This window comes from Tachyglossus aculeatus, chromosome 3 (assembly GCF_015852505.1).
Source record: "Tachyglossus aculeatus isolate mTacAcu1 chromosome 3, mTacAcu1.pri, whole genome shotgun sequence".
NCBI classification, from domain to species: Eukaryota; Metazoa; Chordata; class Mammalia; order Monotremata; family Tachyglossidae; genus Tachyglossus; species Tachyglossus aculeatus.
The window spans coordinates 23,845,233-23,866,881 of record NC_052068.1 but is presented as its reverse complement, the minus strand read 5'-3'; the positions used below and the strand labels follow the sequence as shown (position 1 = coordinate 23,866,881).

General features: G+C 45.7%; 1 protein-coding gene across 1 annotated transcript in view; it reads right to left on the bottom strand.

Annotated features, from left to right (window-relative positions):
- The window catches only part of ABCC2 (ATP binding cassette subfamily C member 2), a 117,351-nt gene that overhangs the window by 69,505 nt on the left and 26,197 nt on the right, over positions 1-21,649 (bottom strand). The window contains exons 2-5 of the mRNA XM_038743866.1: positions 9,447-9,620; positions 7,130-7,273; positions 4,997-5,131; positions 1,499-1,618 (exon numbers count right to left, since the gene is read on the bottom strand). Coding sequence (XP_038599794.1) covers positions 1,499-1,618; positions 4,997-5,131; positions 7,130-7,273; positions 9,447-9,620 — 573 coding nt within the window. The remainder of the gene's footprint in view (positions 1-1,498; positions 1,619-4,996; positions 5,132-7,129; positions 7,274-9,446; positions 9,621-21,649) is intronic.

Here is a 21,649-nt window from a genome sequence, read left to right as displayed (position 1 = left end):
CTTTTCCCCGCACCATACAAATACAGCTCCCCAGACAGTGAAATGATGCAGGGCAACAGAAATAGAATGCCAGTTTGGGAAGAGAGTGAAAAATGCACTAACTTAATAGTAGAAGGCAAAATATGACTGTGGAACCTAACAGACAATGAGGGGAACATTTTTCTTTTTTGTCTGTGCCCCAGATAACCATGATGAGCTGGGGAAGATGGGAGGGCTGGAGGATGGTGGTAAAGGGATGATCTCAGTTTTTATCAATATTAAATGGTATTTGTTAAGCACTTAGTATGCGCCGAGCACTGTTCTCAGCGCTGGGATAGATACAAGCTAATCAGTGTAGACACAGTCCGTGTCCCACATGGGGCTTGCAGTCTTAATCCCCATTTTACGGATGAGGTAACTGAGGCACAGAGAAATGAATTTCTGGAGCAACCAGTGGGAGCATAGAGACCAATCTAATATACCCCGTTCTTCTATAACACGGGGATCACGTTTTGCACAATCCCCTCACTAGGGAGAATTCTTGTTGCAATACTCACCCACGTCCGATGCTACACGTTTGCACGCTCATGCTTAGAATGTTCTCTAATTCCCTACCAGAGGTCTAGCCAAAATGTATGGTGAAATCACACATTAAAGCAGAATTGAGGGCATTAGGCTCTTGAGTTTCTGGTGGTCTCTCACTCTAGGTCTTGGTGATTAATGTCTGACCTGATTATCTTGTATCATCTCAGTGCTTAGCACAGTACTTGGCACATAGTATGTGCTTAACAAATACCACTAATATTATGATAATAATTATTATGCATTCGACTTTATTGAAAGCCTACTGCGTGCACAGTACTGTACTAACCGCTGGAAAAAAATACACTGATGATAATAATAATAATGATGGCATTTGTTAAGCGCTTACTATGTGCAAAGCACCGTTCTAAGCACTGGGGGGGATACAAGGTGATCAGGTTGTCCCACGTAGGGCTCACAGTCTTAATCCTCCTTTTACAGATGAGGTAACTGAGGCTCAGAGAAGTGAAGTGACTTGCCCAAGCTCATACAGCAGACATGTGGCAGAGCCGGGATTCGAACCCATGACCTCTGACTCCAAAGCCCGGGCTCTTTCCGCTGAGCCACACTGCTTCTGTTCGACATGGGCTCTGGTTACCAAGGGGTTCACAATCTGGGAATGAGTCAGGGGATAGGTTTGTGATGGATACTTATGGAGAAAATGAGACAACGAAAGAGATAAAGACAATGCTAAGTACAAAAAGACCAACAGAGCATATTAAAAGTGCTCATTTCTCGTAATTCTTATGAGCGTAGTAGTCCGTGGGCCTGTTGGATCTTCTTCCGGTCCATATAAAGCCAGGCTGATGGTCACAGAGCACGGTTGGGAGCCCAGAGGTCTTAGTCTTAATCAATTATTGAGTTACTCTGTGCAGAATCCTGGGCTAGGCATTTGGGAGAGTAACACTACAACAGAGGTGTTAGACTTGAGTCTCACCTTCAGTTCTTTGTCAGCTTCTTGAGAGGCTTCAGAAAAAGATGAGATGATCAGGATAAGGAGCTGGATCCCATAGGAGATGAAGTACAGGCAGTGCCAGGCTAAATTCGATGTCTGACCCTAACGAGAAAAGGCAGAGTAGTAAACTGCATTTTTTATGCTGCAAGTCCACAACCTAACTCCAAACCAAGACTAGAAAAATATCCCTCCAGGCTTGTGATGAATTCTAAGAGGGCCAAACTGTCCCCTGAGACATATATAATGGAAAGCATATCAATCAATCAATCAATTGTATTTATTGAGCGCTTACTGTGTGCAGAGCACTGCACTAAGCGCTTGGGAAGTACAAGTTGGCAACATATAGAGGCAGTCCCTACCCAACAGTGGGCTCACAGTCTAAAAGATATACATAAGCATATATTTGTACATATTTATTACTCTATTTGTTTATTTTACTTGAACATATCTATTCTATTTATTTTATTTTGTTAATATGTTTGGTTTTGTTCTCTGTCTCCCCCTTCTAGACTGTGAGCCCACTGTTGGGTAGGGACCGTCTCTATATGTTGTCAACTTGTACTTCCCAAGCGTTTAGTACAGTGGTCTGCACACAGTAAGCACTCAATAAAGGCGACATATATGGAAGCAGCGTGGCTCAGTGGAAAGAGGACGGGCTTTGGAGTCAGAGGTCAGGGGTTCAAATCCCGGCTCCGCCAACTGTCAGCTGTGTGACTTTGGGCAAGTCCCCCTCCCCATCCCCCCCTCACCTCCTTCCCCTCCCCACAGCACTTGTATATATGTATATATGTTTGTACATATTTATTACTCTATTTTATTTGCACATATTTATTCTATTTATTTTATTTTGTTAATATGTTTTGTTTTGTTCTCTGTCTTCCCCTTCTAGACTGTGAGCCCACTGTTGGGTAGGGACCGTCTCTATATGTTGCCAACTTGGACTTCCCAAGCGCTTAGTACAGTGCTTTGCACACAGTAAGCGCTCAATAAATACAATTGAATGAATGAATGAATGAATGAACTTAACTTCTCTGTGCCTCAGTTCCCTCATATGAAAAATGGAGATTAAGACTGTGAGCCCCTCGTGGGACAACCTGATCACCTTGTAACCTCCCCAGCGCTTAGTGTTCTAAGTTCTTGCACATAGTAAGCAAGACTGTGAGCCCACTGTTGGGTAGGGACTGTCTCTATATGTTGCCAACTTGTTCTTCCCAAGTGCTCAGTACAGTGCTCTGCACACAGTAAGCACTCAATAAATACGATTGATGATGATGATGATAGTAAGCGCTTAATAAATGCCATCATCATCATCATTATTATTATTATATAGCCCATATGGAAATCAAAGTACAATTCCCGGAGAACACCTGGTTAGACTGTGAGGCCCTGGCCGAAGAGGTATGCTTTAAACCTTGCCCAACAAGCCTGGTCAGGAGGCTGGAAAGAAAATTGCCAGAAAGAAATGACTAGAGCTCAGGGGGCCTATAGGCTAGTTTTATCTACACTTCCCAAAAGCTCCTCAGGAATCCCGGGAGAAGCTTGGCTTCTCTGCCAATAGTGGAAGAAGTTCTTCCACTTCACCCCTCTTAGAGGGAACTTGGAAAAAACAACCTCATTTTGTCTGTAGTTCTATCCTGTCTTGGACTCCGGTCCCTGGCTGCTGCTTCTCTGGAACCCGGCTAGCAAAGAGATATTTCCAAATGGAGAGAGATTTCTCCCTGCTTTAACAGTGAGCTAATTTGGAGTTATTTTAGTCTAAAATCTTATCCATCCACATGCCCCAACCGAAGCATTAGGGTGTCCATGCAACTAAGCAAGCGGAGAGTCCTTATTAGGCCTTGTGGTAAACGTGTAGCTAAACGCAAAAGCTTCTGAGTCTAACACGCTTTGCTGGTCTCCATCTGCTAGCTGATGGCAGCTGTCTTGACCTTCACCTTCCTAGTTTGGCTCACTCCCACTCCCACCACCATTAGAAAAAGATGAGAAATGAGAGGGCTGTGGGCTTTGTGGTGGCCTCTGGGGTGGTGGGGAGAGTGAGGGTGAAGGGAAGCGGAGAAGGAAAGGGGAGGAAGGAGCCACGGTGCATGCTTTGGTGAGGGAGGTAAAGTGAGCCACTGATCAAACTCCTCCTTCTTCCCCTTCAAAACCCTCCTGGCTCTCGAATATCTAAAGATAATCCGATCCTGCTAAAGCGTCAGTTTGGAAGCCGAAGGACTCACATTCGAGATCAGCCTCAGTTACTTTCCTTTCCCTACCTCAGCTTCTTCCTCTGCAAAATGGGAAAATAATATCTGTCTTTCTAACTACCTTATACGGTGATTGTGAGGTTAAAAGTGAGATTCGTAATGTGAGGGTGCTTTGGGAATAAAAGCACTATGCAAAAACCAAGGTATTATTATTTAGGGAAGCCTAGAGGGAAGAGCACCATCCTGGGAGTCAGAGGACCTGGGTTCTACTCCCTGCTCTGCCACTTGTCTGCTGTGTGTCCTTGGGCAAGTCACCTCAGTTCTCTAGGCTTCAGTTTCCTCATCTGTAAAATGGGGATTCACAGCCTGTTCTCCCTCTAATTTAGACTGCAAGCCTCATGTGGGCACGGACTGTGTTTGATATGATTATCTTGTATCTACTCCAAACCTTAGTGCAGTGCTTTGCACCCAGGATAAATACTACAACTATCATCATTGTTATTATTAGTAGTAGTAATAATAATAATAATGATGGCATTTATTAAGTGCTTGCTATGTACAAAGCACTGTTCTAAGCACTGGGGAGGTTACAAGGTGATCAGGTTGTCCCACGGGGGGCTCACATTCTTAATCCCCATTTTACAGATGAGGTAACTGAGGCGCAGAGAAGTTAAGTGACTTGCCCAAACTCTATATGTTGCCAACTTGTACTTCCCAAGCGCTTAGTCCAGTGCTCTGCACACAGTAAGCGCTCAATAAATGCGATTGAATGAATGAATGAATTGGCGGAGCCGGGATTTGAACCCATGACCTCTGACTCTTTTCTCTGAGCCACTCTGTAATATCAATCAATCAATCAGTCGTACTTATTGAGCACTTACTGTGTGCAGAGCACTGTACTAAGCGCTTGGGAAGTACAAGTTGGCAACATCTAGAGACAGTCCCTACCCAACAGTGGGCTCACAGTCTAAAAGGGGGAGACAGAGAACAAAACCAAACATACTAACGAAATAAAATAAATAGGATAGGTACAAGTAAAATAAATAAATAGAGTAATAAATATGTACAAACATATATACATATATACAGGTGCTGTGGGGAAGGGAAGGAGGTAAGATGGGGGGGATGGAGAGGGGGACAAGGGGGAGAGGAAGGAAGGGGCTCAGTCTGGGAAGGCTGGTAGTGGTGGTAGTAGTAGTAATAGTAGCAGTACAGCCTAATTTGTCATGGGCAACTTTCCCCACCGAATAAGTCAGAGGCAGGATCGCTCTTCCACCCAGCCAGTGCTCCTGACCTGTAAAAGCATCCGGATCAGAGTCTGGAGCTGGAAGACACCACAGAGCAGAGAGAGCATCCAGAAGAGGACCAGCACACCGGAGTCCTTTCGGACACACCGTCTCCGGCTGTGGTGGATCAGGATAACCAGGAGCTGCAGAGAAATTCACAAACGGATATGGGATTCTGGGGTGTCAAGGGAGAGGAGGTGGGGGAGAAGTGAGGAGATAGGGGAAAGGGGAAGCCGTGTTCTGATTGTTGGAGGCGAAGGTGGCAGCACACAACCTTCTGAGGATATTTGAGATGCGGTGGTCTCTGGGCCAGCATCCAACACAAGTCTCGAGGTCACTAGATACGGGATTGCCGGGATCTAGGCCCTGGCCATACACACTGGAATCCAGAAACCTGGCGGGATTTTATCATCCCTTCTTCAGTCAGCTTCATCGGGGGTATTTATTGAGTGCTTACTGTGTGCAGAGCACTGTACTAAGCACTTGGGAGAGTACAGCAGCGTGGCTCAGTGGAAAAAGCCCGGGCTTTGGAGTCAGAGGTCATAGGTTCAAATCTCGTCTCCGCCAATTGTCAGCTGTGTGACTTTGGGCAAGTCACTTCACTTCTCTGGGCCTCAGTGACCTCATCTGTAAAATGGGGATTAAGACTGTGAGCCCCCCACGGGAATGAGTACAGCAGCGTGGTTCAGAGAAAAGAGCCCGGGCTTTGGAGTCAGAGGTCATGGGTTCAAATCTCATCTCCGCCAATTGTCAGCTGTGTGACTTTGGGCAAGTCACTAAACCTCTCTGGGCCTCAGTGACCTCGTCTGTAAAATGGGGATTAAGACTGTGAGCCCCCCATGGGAATGAGTACAGCAGCGTGGCTCAGAGAAAAGAGCCTGGGCTTTGGAGTCAGAAGTCATGGGTTCAAATCCCAGCTCTGCCAATTGTCAGCTGGGTGACTTTGGGCAAGTCACTTAACTTCTCTGAGCCTCAGTTACCTCGTCTGTAAAATGGGGATTAAGACTGTGAGCCCCCCATGGGACAACCTGATCACCTTGTAACCTCCCCAGCGCTTAGAACAGTGCTTTGCACATAGTAAGCGTTTAATAAATGCCATCATCATTATTATTATTATTATTACAGTACAACAGAGTTGGAAGGCATGGTCCCTGCCCCCAACAGGCTAAGCGCTTAGTACAGTGCTTTGCACACAGTAAACACTCAATAAATACTATTGAATGAACAGGCATCCTCAAGCATGGGGAAGCAGCGTGGCTCAGTGGAAAGAGCCTGGGCTTTGGAGTCAGAGGCCATGGGTTCAAATCCCAGCTCCGCCACTTGTCAGCTGTGTGACTTTGGGCAAGTCTCTTCACTTCTCTGGGCCTCAGTTCCCTCATCTGTAAAATGGGGATGAAGACTGGGAGCCCCTCGTGGGACAACCTGATTACCATGTATCTACCCCAGCGCTTAGAACAGTGCTTTGCATATAGGAAGCGCTTAACAAATACCAACATTATTATTATTAAGTAGTGCAGTGACTGAAACCAGGGGAACCTCATCATCATCATCATCAATCGTATTTATTGAGCGCTTACTATGTGCAGAGCACTGTACTAAGCGCTTGGGAAGTACAAATTGGCAACATATAGAGACAGTCCCTACCCAACAGTGGGCTCACAGTCTAAAAGGGGGAGACAGAGAACAAAACCAAACAAACTAACAAAATAAAATAAATAGGATAGATATGTACAAGTAAAATAAATAAATAAATAGAGTAATAAATATGTACAACCATATATACATATATACAGGTGCTGTGGGGAAGGGAAGGAGGTAAGATGGGGGGGATGGAGAGGGGGACGAGGGGGAGAGGAAGGAAGGGGCTCAGTCTGGGAAGGCCTCCTGGAGGAGGTGAGCTCTCAGCAGGGCCTTGAAGGGAGGAAGAGAGCTAGCTTGGCGGATGGGCAGAGGGAGGGCATTACAGGCCCGGGGGACGACGTGGGCCGGGGGTCGATGGCGGGACAGGCGAGCTCAGAAACCTGGAGCTCAACAGGCTGTTGCTGCATACCGCTGCCTCTCAGAGAGAAAGGGAACAGGCGAGAAGAAGGGAGGGAAATGAAGGGAAGGGGAGGGGGATCCAGAAAGGCTACGGTCCTTACCCAGGTAGCTAAGTAGAGGCACGGGTTGGCATACCGAACGGCAGGGTTTGGGTCTTGTCTGGGGCCGCCGTATTGTCCAAAATCCTGGATGAGAGTGAGGGCCAGCTCGATGGCGCTGGTGATGACGAGCAATATGGCAAGCACCTGGCCAGAGGAAGCACAGCTTTGAGAAAGCCAACACCCCAAGCTCCGGGACAGACCGAAAAACAGAAGCGGCGTGGCGTAGTGGATTATTTTTTATTTATTTATTTTACTTGTACATATCCATTCTACTTATTTTATTTTGTTAATATGCTTTGTTTGGTTCTCTGTCTCCCCCTTCTAGACTGTGAGCCCGCTGTTGGGTAGGGACCGTCTCTAGATGTTGCCAACTTGGACTTCCCAAGTGTTTAGTACAGTGCTCTGCACACAGTAAGCGCTGAATAAATCATCAATCGTATTTATTGAGCGCTTACTGTGTGCAGAGCACTGTACTAAGCGTACAGTAGTAAATAATAAATTAATTACATTTAATTAATTAATTAATTAATTAAATGATGGTTATTACTACTAATAATCAATAAATACGATTGATTGATTGATTGATAGTGGATAGAGCCCAGGCCTGGGACTCCGAAGGTCATGGGTTCTAATTCTGGCTCCACCATTCATTCAATCATATTTACTGAGCACTTACTGTGTGCAAAGCTCTGTACTAAGCTCTTGGGAAGTACAATCAATCAATCCATCAATTGTATTTATTGAGCACTTACTGTGTGCAGAGCACTGTACTAAGCACTTGGGAAGTACAAGTTGGCAACATCTAGAGACGGTCCCTACCCAACAGTGGGCTCACAGTCTGCTGAGTGACCTTGGGCGAGTCACTTGGGTAGGGACCGTCTCTAGATGTTGCCAACTTGGACTTCCCAAGCGTTTAGTACAGTGCTCTGCACACAGTAAGCGCTCAATAAATATGATTGATGGATTGATTGATAGTGGATAGAGCCCAGGCCTGGGACTCCGAAGGTCATGGGTTCTAATCCCGGCTCCACCATTCATTCATTCAATCGTATTTATTGAGCACTTACTGTGTGCAGAGCATTGTACTAAGCTCTTGGGAAGTACAATCAATCAATCAATCAATCGTATTTATTGAGCGCTTACTGTGTGCAGAGCACTGTACTAAGCGCTTGGGAAGTACAAGTTGGCAACATATAGAGACAGTCTCTACCCAACAGCGGGCTCACAGTCTAAAAGGGGGAGACAGAGAACAAAACCAAACATACTCACAAAATAAAATAAATAGAATAGATATGTACAAGTAAAATAAATGAATAAATAAATAAATAAACATGTATAAACATATATACAGGTGCAGTGGGGAAGGGAAGGAGGTGAACTCCCAGGGTACGATAAAATTTAGTGGTTCAGAGACGTTATGAGTATTTAGGCCCATTTAGATGCTCATTAGGTCCTACACATTTCATTGGTAAAATCATCCCAAAATGAATGAAATGATTTTGGTCTTCTACATTCTTGAAGCTGTCAGTCGTTCATCTCATCTCTGGGCTACCTCCAGCCACATTTGGCAACCAACAGTGCTATGTGGCCTCATGAATGCTCACTCTCATAGACATCATCATCATCATCAATCGTATTTATTGAGCGCTTACTGTGTGCAGAGCACTGTACTAAGCGCTTGAGAAGTACAAATTGGCAACACATAGAGACAGTCCCTACCCAACAGTGGGCTCACAGTCTAAAAGGGGGAGACAAAACCAAACATACTAACAAAATAAAATAAATAGAATAGATATGTACAAGTAAAATAAATAAATAATAGAGTGCTCACAGCCTTCTCATGACTAGAGGAGGGTCAAAATGGCAGAGAGATAAAGCTGGGAAAGAGCAGAAAGCGGGGGTGAAATGGTATTTTTTGAAGGTTCACTGGCTGCGATGCACTGTATTAAGTGTTTGGGATGATACAAAAGAATGAAGAGGCGTGTTTCTTGCCCACGAGGGGCTTACGTTCTCACAGGGGAAAGAGACATGAAAGTATTTACAAATCCAAAAGTCAGAATAATGGAGGACATAATTGAATATTCACAAATGTTGGGGATGGGGAATAAATAAGATAGGTGTGTGTGTGTGAGGGAGAGGAGGAGAGAGAGAGGGAGAAGGGAAGAGAGAGATTTTCTGCAGCTCAGAGGAGGAGGAAGAGGGGCTTGGAAGTAGAAGCAATGGGAGTAAGGAGTAAGATGTTCTGAGCGAAGGGGTGGGGAAACTTCTCATTGACATCTACGGGACTCGGGGCTGAAAAGGACAGAGGGCACTATACCTGCTTGGCAAGGTAGAGTTTGGTTAAAGGCGATTGCTCGGTTCTGTTTCGATATATGCGGAAAAGATGCCATGGAGCCAAAAGCCACAGGAAACCCAGAGGAATCCAGACCAGAACAGTCTGCTCGAAGCACAGTGGCAGATCAGGATCCGGGCCATCGACGAATGACAAATTCTAAGGAAGAGAAAGAAATTCAAACTCAGGTAATTCTGAAAACATCAATGCCTCGGCTACAATAATAATGACATTTGTTAGGCGCTTATTATGTGCAAAGCACTAGTCTAGGCGCTGGGGTATACAAGGTGATCATGTTGTTCCACATGGGGCTCACAGTCTTAATCCCCATTTTACAGATGAGGTAACTGAGGCTCAGAGAAGTTAAGTGACTTGCCCAAGGTCACACAGCAGACATGTGGGGGAGCTGGGATAAGAACCCATGACCTCTGACTCCCAAGCCCGTGCTCTTTCCACTGAGCCACGCTGCTTCTAAAAGACTACCCTATGTGGCTTGATGGACCTACAATATTAATGATAATAACTGTGGCATTGGTTAAGTGCTTACTTTGTGCCAAGCACTGCTCTAAGCGCTGGGGTAGATAATAATAATAATGATGGCATTTATTAAGCACTTATTATGTGCAAAGCACTGTTCTAAGCGCTGGGGAAGTTACAAGGTGATCAGGTTGTCCCACTGGGGGCTCACATTCTTAATCCCCATTTTGCAGACGAGGTAACTGAGGCACAGAGAAGTGAAGTGACTTGATGATGATGATGACGGTATTTGTTAAGCGCTTACTATTGCAAAGCACTGTTCTAAGCGCTGGGGGGATACAAGGTGATCAGGTTGTCCCAAGTGGGGCTCACAGTTTTACAGATGAGGTAACTGAGGCACAGAGAAATGAAGTGACTTGCCCAAAGTCACAGAGCTGACAGTTGGTGGAGCCGAGATTTGAACCCGTGACCTGTGACTCCAAAGCCCGGGCTCTTTCCATTGAGCCACGCTGCTTCTCTAATGCAAAGTAATCAGTTTGGACCCAGTCCCTGTCCCAAATGGGGCTCACAGTCTTGAGCCCCATTTTACAGATGAAGTCACTGAGGCACAGAGAAGTTAAATGACCGGTCCAAGGTCACACGGCAGTCATGTGCTAGGAGATGACTAGGCTGAAACCCCCTTGGACTCAGCTGGGTCTGGGTTCTCATCTTTGATGCCTCCTGCCCAGGCCTTTTAGACTGTGAGCCCACTGTTGGGTAGGGACTGTCCCTATATGTTGCCAACTTGTACTTCCCAAGCACTTAGTACAGTGCTCTGCACACAGTAAGTGCTCAATAAATACAATTGATTGATTGATTGATTGATTGATTTACCCACGACCTCACTCTGATCCAACCCACTAAGGGGGTTTATACCCAAGAGTGCTGATCCTGACCTCTCAGCTGGCCCACTGAGAGATCGATCTCTGCCCTCAACCTTAATCCAACCAAAACACTCCACCTCTATCCAATCCAAAGCCCTTTGGACAAGGCAACAATAATAAAAAAAAAAATAATAATGGCATATATATATATGTCAGGCACTGTACTAAACTCTGGGGTAGATAATAGATAATCGGGTGGCACACCGTCCATGTTATACACGGGGCTCACAGTCTAAATCCCCATTAAATTCCCTGAGGGAATAGAGGCACAGAGAAGTGAAGTGACTCACCCAAGGCCACGCAGCAAAGTGGCAGATGCAAGACTAGAACACAGGTCCTTTGGCTCCCAGGCTGGTGCTCTTTTCACTAGGCCACGCTGCTTTCTATGTATTTATTCACCTGTACATGTACATGTATTCAATTGAACATTCAACTGTTTTGAATACTGTTTTTAAAGATGGTTGTAGCCCTCCTGAGTAAGCAATAATAATTTATTTGTTTTGTAGTTCCCAAGTAATAATGATAATAATAATGATAGCATTTATCAAGCGCTTACTATGTGCAAAGCACTGTTCTAAGCGCTGGGGAGGATACAGGGTGCTCTGGCTGTCCCACGGGGTGCTCACAGTCTTAATCCCCATTTTACACATGAGGTAACTGAGGCGCAGAGAAGTGACTTGCCCAAAGTCACACAGCTGACAATTGATGGAGGCAGGATTTGAATCCATGACTTCCAACTCCCAAACCCACGCTCTTTCCACTGAGCCCCACTGCAACACATTTATTAAGCATCCTGTGGGTGCAGTGCAGTGTAATAAGCACTTGGGCGTGGCTCAGTGGAAAGAGCCCGGGCTTTGGAGTCAGAGGTCATGGGTTCAAATCCCGGCTCTGCCACTTAGCTGTATGACTTTGGGCAAGTCACTTCACTTCTCTGCGCCTCAGTTCCCTTATCTGTAAAATGGGGATGAAGACTGTGAGCCCCCCGTGGGACAACCTGATCACCTTGTAACCTCTCCAGCGCTTAGAACAGTGCTTTGCACATAGTAAGTGCTTAATAAATGCCGTCATTATTATTATCATTATTACTTGGGAACTACAAAACAAATACATTATTATTGCCTACACAGAAGGGATACAACAATCTTTAAAAACGGTATTCAAAACAGTTGAATGTTCAATTGAATACATGTACAGGTGAATAAATACATGGAAATTAGTGTGGCCTAGTGAAAAGAGCACCCACCTGGGAGCCAAAGGACCTGTGTTCTAGTCTTGCATCTGCCACTTTGCTGCTTGGCCTTGGGTGAGTCACTTCACTTCTCTGTGCCTTTATTCCCTCAGGGAATTTAATGGGAATTTAGACTGTGAGCCCCGTGTGTAACATGGATGGTGTGCCACCCGATTATCTAGTATATACCCCAGAGTTTAGTACAGTGCCTGACATATAGTAAGTGCTTAACAAATACCACTATTATTATATATACCTTGTATCTACCTCAGGACTTAAGACAGTGCTTGGCACACAGTAAGTGCTTAACAAATACCATTATTATTATATATATTAATGGCTTATTATATATATTAATGGTATTTGTTAAGCACTTACTGTGTGCCAAGTACGGTCTTAAGTCCTGAGGTAGATACAAGGTTATCAGGTTATCCCATATGGGGCTCACAGTCATAATCCCCATTTTACAGATGAGGTAACTGAGGCAGAGAGAAGTGAAGTGGCTTGCCCAAAGTCACACAGCTGACAAGTGGCGGAGCTGGATTAGAACCCACGACCTCTGACTCCCAAGCCTGTGCTCTTTCCACTAAGCCACACTGCTTCTATAGCTATCAAGTCCTGAGGTAGATACAAGGTTATCAGGTTGTCCCACATGGGGCTTACAGTCATTATCCCCATTTTACAGATGAGGTTACTGAGGCAGAGAGAAGTGAAGTGGCACGTACATAAATTCTGAGGATGATTATTCATTCGTTTGCACTCAATCATATTTATTGAGCCCTTACTGTGTGCAGAGCACTGTACTAAGTGCTTGGGAAGTACAAGTTGGTAACATGTACAGACGGTCCCTACTCAGTAGTGGGCTCACAGTCTAGAAGGGGGAGACAGACAACAAAACAACACATATATTAACAAAATAAAATAAATAGACTAATAAATATGTACAAGTAAAATAGAGTAATAAATCTGTACAGACAGATATACAGGTGCTGTGAGGAGGGGAAAGAGGTAGGGCAAGGGGAGATGGGGAGGGGGTGGAGGGGGAGAGGAAGGAGGGGGCTCAGTCTGGGAAGGCCTCCTGGAGGAGGTGAGCTCTCAGTAGGACTTTGAAGGGAGGAAGAGAGCTAGCTTGGCGGATGTGCGGAGGGAGGGCATTCCAGGCCCGGGGGATGACGTGGGCCGGGGGGCGATGGCGGGACAGGCGAGAACGAGGCCCGGTGAGGAGGTTAGCGGCAGAGGAGTGGAGGGTGCGGGTTGGGCTGGAGAAGGAGAGAAGGGAGGTGAGTTAGGAGGGGGCGAGGTGATGGAGAGAGTTTTTGCCTGATGTGTAGGTTGATTGGTAGCCACTGGAGATTTTTGAGAAAGGGTGTAACATGCCCAGAGCGTTTCTGCACAAAGACTATCCGGGCAGCAGCGTGAAGTATGTATTGAAGTGGGGAGAGACAGGAGGATGGGAGGTCAGAGGGGAGGCTGATGCAGTAATCCAGTCGGGATAGGATGAGAGATTGAACGAGCAGGGTAGCGGTTTGGATGGAGAGGAAAGGGTAGGTCTTGGCGATGTTGCGGAGGTGAGAGCGGCAGGTTTGGGTGACGGATTGGATGTGAGGGGTGAACGAGAGAGCGGAGTCGAGGATGACACCAAGGTTACGGGCTTGTGAGACGGGAAGGATTAGTGTTTCCTTGACCAACCTGTAAATGGAAAACGAGCTGTACGGTTAAGTGTAAACTGACCAACTTTGGGGGAGTTCCAGGTAAAAGGTCAAGTGGAAAGAACCTGGGATAGAGTCAGGAGACCTGAGCTCTAATCCCAGATTGCAGCTGGCCTCCTCTGAGACCTTGACCAATTTGCTTAAACTTCCTGAGTCAGCATCATCTGAAAAGTGGGGGTCAGATTTAGTCTCACTTCCTCTTAGATTGTGAGTCCCCGTGAGGCAGGGCCTGTGTCTGTTGTTTTGTACTCTTCCAAAGACTAAGTGCAGTGCTCTGCACACAGTAAATGCTAAGTAAATACCATTGATGAGGATGATGATGATAAGCAGTGTGGCTTTGGAGTCAGAGGTCATGGGTTCAAATCTCGTCTCCACCAATTGTCAGCTGCGTGACTTTGGGCAAGACACAACTTCTCTGTGCCTCCGTTCCCTCAACTGTAAAATGGGGATTAAGACTGTGAGCCCCCTGTGGGACAACCTGATGACCTTTTAACCTCCCCAGTGCTTAGAACAGTGCTTTGCACATAGTAAATGCTTAATAAATGTCATTATTATTATTATTATTTTATTTTCCCCAGCACTTACACTAATGTTCTGCATGTAGAGGTTGCTAGAAAAGACTATTCACTGACTTTGAGAGACCTCTACGTTCAGATACCATTTTAGAACTAGTCGATAAATTGTTTTGAATACATTTGTATTAATAGATAATGCTGACAGTACTATTTATGTTATTATTATGATCCTTGTTAAGCACTTACTATGTACCAAGCACTATTCTACACTGGGGTAGACACAAGTTAAACAGATTGGACACAATCCCTGTCCCACATAAGCCTCACAGTGTTAATCTCCATTTTACAGAAGAGGTAACTGAGGCCCAGAGAAATTAAGTCATTCATGTATTCAATCGTATTTATTGAGAACCTGTGCAGAGCCCTGTACTAAGCGCTTGGAAAGTACAATTTGGCAACAGAGACAATCCCTATCGGGCTCACAGTCTAGAAGGGGGAGACAGACAACAAAACAAAACAAGTAGATAGGCATCAATAGCATCAAAACAGATAAATAGAATTATAGATCTATACACATCATTAATAAAATAAATAGAATAATAAATATGTACAAATAGACACAAGTGCTGTGGGGTGGGGAAGGGGGTAGAGCAGAGGGATGGAGAAGGGGTAATAGGGAGGGGAGGAGGAGCAGAGGAAAAGGGGAGCTCAGTCTGGGAAGGCCTCCTGGAGGAGGTGAGCTCTCAGTAGGGCTTTGAAGGGGAGAATAATAATAAATTATGATGGCATTTTTTAAGCGCTTACTATGTGCAAAGCACTGTTCTAAGTGTTGGGGTAGATAGAAGGTAATCAGGTTGTCCCACATGGGGCTCACAATCTTAATCCCCATTTTACAGATGAGGTAACTGTGACACAGAGAAGTGAATTGACTTGCCCAAAGTCACACAGCTGACAAGTGGCGGAGCCGGGATTAGAACCCATGACCTCTGACTCCAAAGCCTGGGCTCTTTCCACTAAGTCATGCTGCTTCTCTGGTAAGAGAGCTAGTTTGGCGGATGTGAGGAGGGAGGGCATTCCAGGCCCAGGGGATGACGTGGGCCGGGGGTCAATGGCGGGACAGGCGAGAACGAGGCCTGGTGAGGAGGTTAGCGGTGGCAGAGGAGCGGAGGGTGCGGGCTGGGCTGGAGAAGGAGAGAAGAGAGGTGAGGTAGGAGGGGGCGAGGTGATGGAGAGCTTTGAAGTCAATAGTGAGGAGTTTTTGCTTCATGCGTAGGTTGATAGGCAACCACTGGAGATTTTTGAGGAGGGAGGTGACGTGCTCAGAGTGTTCCTGTACAAAGATAATCCAGGCAGCAGAGCGAAGTATAGACTGAAGTGGGGAGAGACAGGAGGATGGGAGGTCAGAGGGGAGGCTGATGCAGTAATCCAGTCGGGATAGGATGACAGATTATGATAACAAGGTAGCGGTTTGAATGGAGAGGAAAGAGTGGATCTTGCAATGTTGTGAAGGTGAAACTGGCAGGTTTTGGTGACAGACTGGATGTGTGGGGTGAACGAGAGAGCAGAGTCGAGGATGACACCAAGGTTGCAGGCTTGTGAGACGGGGAGGATGGTAGTGCCGTCTACAGTGACGGGAAAGTCAGGGAGAGGGCGGGGTTTGGGAGGGAAAATATGGAGCTCAGTCTTGGCCATGTTGAGTTTTAGGTGGTGGGCAGACATCCAGAGGGAGATGTCCTGAAGGCAGGAAGAGATACAAGACTGGTGGGAGGGAGAGAGAGCAGGGGAGGAGATGCAGATTTGGGTGTCATCTGCTTAGAGATGATAGTTGAAGCCGTGGGAGCGAATGAGTTCACCAAGGGAGTATAGATGGAGAACAGAAGGGGACCAAGAACTGACCCTTGAGGAAACCTTACAGTTAAAGGATGGGGGGGGAGGAGGAGTCCAGAAAGGAGACTGAGAATGAATGGCTGGAGGGACAAGAGCAGAACCAGGAGAGGACAGAGTCCGTGAAGCCAAGGTTGACTAACATGTTGACGAGAAGGGGGTGGTCCACAGTGTCAAAGAGTAGGAGCCACTGGATTTGGCAAGAAGGAAGTCATTGGTGACCTTTGAGAGGGCAATTTCGGTGGAGTGGACGGGACGGAAGCCAGATTGGAGGGGGTCCAGGAGAGAGTTGGAGTTCGTTCTCGCCTGTCCCGCCGTTGATCCCCGGCCCATGTCCTCCCCCTGGCCTGGAATGCCCTCCCTCCACACATCCGCCAAGCTAGCCCTCTTCCTCCCTTCAAAGCCCTACTGAGAGCTCACCTCCTCCAGGATGCCTTCCCACACTGAGCCCCCTCCTTCCTCTCTCCCTCCTTCCCCTCCCCATCCCCCGCCTTACCTCCTTCCCCTCCCCACAGCACCTGTATATATGTATATGTGTTTGTACATATTTATTACTCTATTTATTTTACTAGTACATATTTATTCTATTTATTTTATTAGTATGTTTTGTTTTGTTGTCTGTCTCCCCCTTCTAGACTGTGAGCCCGCTGTTGGGTAAGGGGCCGTATCTAGATGTTGCCAACTTGGACTTCCCAAGCACTTAGTCCGGTGCTGTGCACACAGTAAGCGCTCAATAAATACGATTGAATGAATGAATGAGGTATTTGAGGCAGTGAGTGTAGACGACTTACTCTAGGAGTATTGAAAGGAAGCGTAGGAGGGAGAAAAGGATATAACTGGAGGGGGCAGTGGGGTCAAAAGAGGGTGATTTGCCCAAAGTTAAATAGCAGACACGTAGTGGAGCCGGGATTAGAACCTAGGTCCTTCTGACCCCCATGCCCGGGCTCAAGCTACTTGAGCTTGGAAGTCAGAATGACCCGAGTTCTAATCCCTACTTATTCATTCATTCATTCAATCATTCAACTCTATTGATTGAGCATTTACTGTGTGCACCAGTGCCGAGCGCTGTACTAAGTGACTGGGAGAGCACAGCATTCATTCATTCATTCAATCCTATTTATTCATTCATTTCATTCAATCGTATTTATTGAGCGCTTACTGTATGCAGAGCACTGTACTAAGCGCTTGGGAAGTTCAAGTCGGCAACATCTAGAGACGGTCCCTACCCAACAGCGGGCTCACAGTCTAGAAGGGGGAGACAGACAACAAAACCAAACATGAAGACAGGTGTCAAAATCGTCAGAACAAATAGAATTAAAGCTCTATGCACATCATTTCTAGACTGTGAGCCCACTGTTGGGTAGGGACCATCTCTATATGATGCCAACCTGTACTTCCCAAGCGCTTAGTACAGTGCTCTGTACACAGTAAGCCCTCAATAAATACGATTGAGTGAATGAATGAATTAATTAACAAAATAAATAGAATTCATTTCTAGACTGTGAGCCCACTGTTGGGTAGGGACTGTCTCTATAAGTTGCCAACCTGTACTTCCCAAGCGCTTAGTACAGTGCTCTGCACACAGTAAGCCTTCAAAAATACGATTGAATGAATGAATTAATGAATTAACAAAATAAATAGAATTCATTTCTAGACTGTGAGCCCACTGTTGGGCAGGGACTGTCCCTATACGTTGCCAACCTGTACTTCCCGAGCGCTTAGTACAGTGCTCTGTACACAGTAAGCGCTCAGTAAATACAAGTGAATGAATTAATTAACAAAATAAATAGAATTCATTTCTAGACTGTGAGCCCACCGTTGGGTAGGGACCATCTCTATATGTTGCCAACCTGTACTTCCCAAGCGCTTAGTACAGTGCCCTGTACACAGTAAGCGCTCAATAAATACGATTGAATGAATGAATGAATGAATGAATGAACAAAATAAATAGAATTCATTTCTAGACTGTGAGCCCACTTTTGGGTAGGGACCGTCTCTATACGTTGCCAACCTGTACTTCCCAAGCGCTCAGTACAGTGTTCTGCACACAGTAAGCCCTCAATAAATACAATTGAATGAATGAATTAATTAATTAACAAAATAAACAGAATAGTATTCATTCATTCATTCATTCAATCGTATTTATTGAGCGCTTACTGTGTAGAGAGCACTGTACTAAGCGCTTGGGAATTACAAGTCGGCAACATCTAGTATAACAATAAACAGGTACATTCCCTGCCCAGAGCAAGCTTACGGTCTTGTGGGGGAGACCGACATATATATAAATAAATTACAGATACTTATATTAGTGCTGTGGGGCTGGAATGGGGATGAATAAAGCGAGCAAATCAGGGCAATGCAGAAGGGTGTTGAAGAAAAGGAAGGGAATTTTTAGTCAGGGAAGGCCTCTTGGAGGAGATGTGCCTTCAGTAAGGCTTTGAAAGTGGGGAGAGTAATTGTCTGGTAGATACGAGGCCCCCTTTTTCCTCTCCTCCTCCCCATCCCCCCTGCCCTACCTCCTTCCCCTCCCCACAGCACCTGTATATATGTCTGTACAGATTTATTCCTCTATTTTACTTGTACATATTTATTATTCTATTTATTTTGTTAATGTTGTGCATTTAGCTCTAATTCTAATAGTTCTGATGACTTGACACCTGTCCACATGTTTTGTTTTGTTGCCTGTCTCCCCCTTCTAGGCTGTGAGCCCGCTGTTGGGTAGGGACTGTCTCTAGATGATGCTGACTTGTACTTCCCAAGCGCTTAGTACAGTGCTCTGCACACAGTAAGCACTCAATAAATACGGCTGAACGAATGAATGAATTAGGAGGGATGGCATTACAGGCCAGAGGCAGGATAGAGAAGCAGCGTGGCTCAGTGGAAAGAGACCGGGCTTTGGAGTCAGAGGTCATGGGTTCGAATGCCGGCTCCGCCACTCGTTAGCTGTGGGACTTTGGGCAAGTCGCTTCACTTCTCTGGGCCTCAGTTCCCTCATCTGGAAAATGGGGATTAAGTCTGTGAGCCCCACGTGGGACAACTTGATTACCTTGTATCTACCCCAGCGCTTAGAACGGTGCTTTGCACATAGTAAGTGCTTAATTAATGCCATCATTATTATTATTATTATGTGGGCAAGAGGTGGGCAGCGAGATAAATGAGATCAAGGTACTTCATTATTCATTCAATCGTATTTATTCAGCACTTACTGTGTGCAAAGCACTGTACTAACTGTTTGGGAGAGTACAGTAAAACAACCAACAGACACATTCCCTGCCCACAACGAGCTCACAGTTTAAAATCACACTCACAGTCAACTTATTTGCCGTGTGACCTTGGACAATCACTTAACTTCTCCGTGCCTCGTTCCCTCATCTGAAAAATGGGGATTCATTCATTCATTCAATTGTATTTATTGAGCACTTACTGTGTGCAGAGCAGTGTACTAAGCACTTGGGAAGTACAACTTGGCAACATATAGAGATGGTCCCTACCCAACAGTGGGCTCACAGTCTAGAAGGGAAACAGGTTGTCCCACAGGGGGCTCACAGTCTTAGTCCCCATTTTACAGTTGAGGTAACTGAGGCACAGAGAAGTTAAGTGACTTGCCCAAAGTCACACAGCTGACAACTGGACTGACTTCTAGACTGTGAGCTCACTGTTGGGTAGGGACCGTCTCTATATGTTGCCAACTTGTACTTCCCAAGCGCTTAGTTCAGTGCTCAATAAATATGATTGAATGAATGAATGAACTGGCGGAGCCGGGATTTGAACCCATGACCTCTGACTCCAAAGCCCGTGTTCTTTTTCCACCGAGCCACCTTTAGCACTTACAATGTGCAGAGCACTGCACTAAGCGCTTGGGAGAGTACAATATAACAGAGTTTGTAGAGACTTTGAGCCCGCTGTTGGGTAGGGACCATCTCTATAATGTTGCCAACTTGTACTTCCCAAGTGCTTAGTACAGTGCTCTGCACACAGTAAGCACTCAATAAATACGATTGAATGAATGAATACGTTCCCTGCCCACAATGAGCTTACAGTCAAGAGGAGGCTAAGTGCTTGTTTCTGGGTAGTAGTAGTTTGCTTGGAAAGGATGGATTTTACTGATGTTGTGAAGACATATCATCATCATCATCATCATCAATCGTATTTATTGAGCGCTTACTATGTGCAGAGCACTGTACTAAGCGCTTGGGAAGTACAAGTTGGCAACATATAGAGACAGTCCCTACCCAACAGTGGGCTCACAGTCTAGAAGATGTTAATATGTTCTGTCTTGTTGTCTGCCTCCCCCTTCTAGACTGCGAGCCCGCTGTTGGGTCGGGACCGTCTCTAGATGTTGCCAACTTGGACTTCCCAAGCACTTCCCAAACATATTAACAAAATGAAATGAATAGATATGTACAAGTAAAATAAATAAATAGAGTAATAAATATGTACAAACATATATACATATATACAGGTGCTGTGGGGAAGCGAAGGAGGTAAGATGGGCGGCCACCAAGGATATTCATTCATTCAATTCAATCGTATTTATTGAGCGCTTACTGTGTGCAGAGCACTGTACTAAGCGCTTGGGAAGTACAAGTTGGCACCATATAGAGACGGTCCCTACCCAACAAAGGGCTCACAGTCTAGAAAGGTTATGGGATTAAGACTCTGAGCCCCGGGTGGGACAGGGACTGTGTCCAACCTAATAAACCCGTGTTTATCCTAGGGTTTAGTACAGTGCCTGGTGTGGTGAGCCCACAGTAAGCTGCCTTATCAATGACTGTCTCTGATCCCGTGAACAAAAACAAGGAGGAGACTGGCCAAGGCACTGATGGGCTCTAACTGAGACAGGTGATTGCTGGCCTGTGGAGGCGAAGCATGGAGGGAGGCGGGCCTTGCTCTCCCTGTTCTACCTGGTAACGGGCCTAAGCGCTCAATAAATACGATTGAATGAATGAATGAATGGACCAAACAATGACTGCCACGTAGAGCCACGGATGCTACGCCTAAGGCAGATAAAAGGCGGTCGTTTTGAATCATGGGGGGGCCTGGAAGTACATATTTATTATTCTATTTATTTATTTATTTATTTTACTTGTACATATCTATTCTATTTATTTTATTTTGTTAGTATGTTTGGTTTTGTTCTCTGTCTCCCCCTTTTAGACTGTGAGCCCACTGTTGGGTAGGGACTGTCTCTATATGTTGCCAACTTGTACTTCCCAAGCGCTTAGTACAGTGCTCTGCACACAGTAAGAGCTCAATAAATACATTGATTGATTGATTGATTGATTGAATGAATGAATGAATGAATGAATGGACCAAACAGTGACTGCCACGTAGAGCCACGGATGCTACGCCTAAGGCAGATAAAAGGCGGTCATTTTGAATCATGGCGGGGCCTGGAAGTACACACAGAGAAGGCAGTAATTCTATTAGTTCTGTCGACTTGACACCCGTC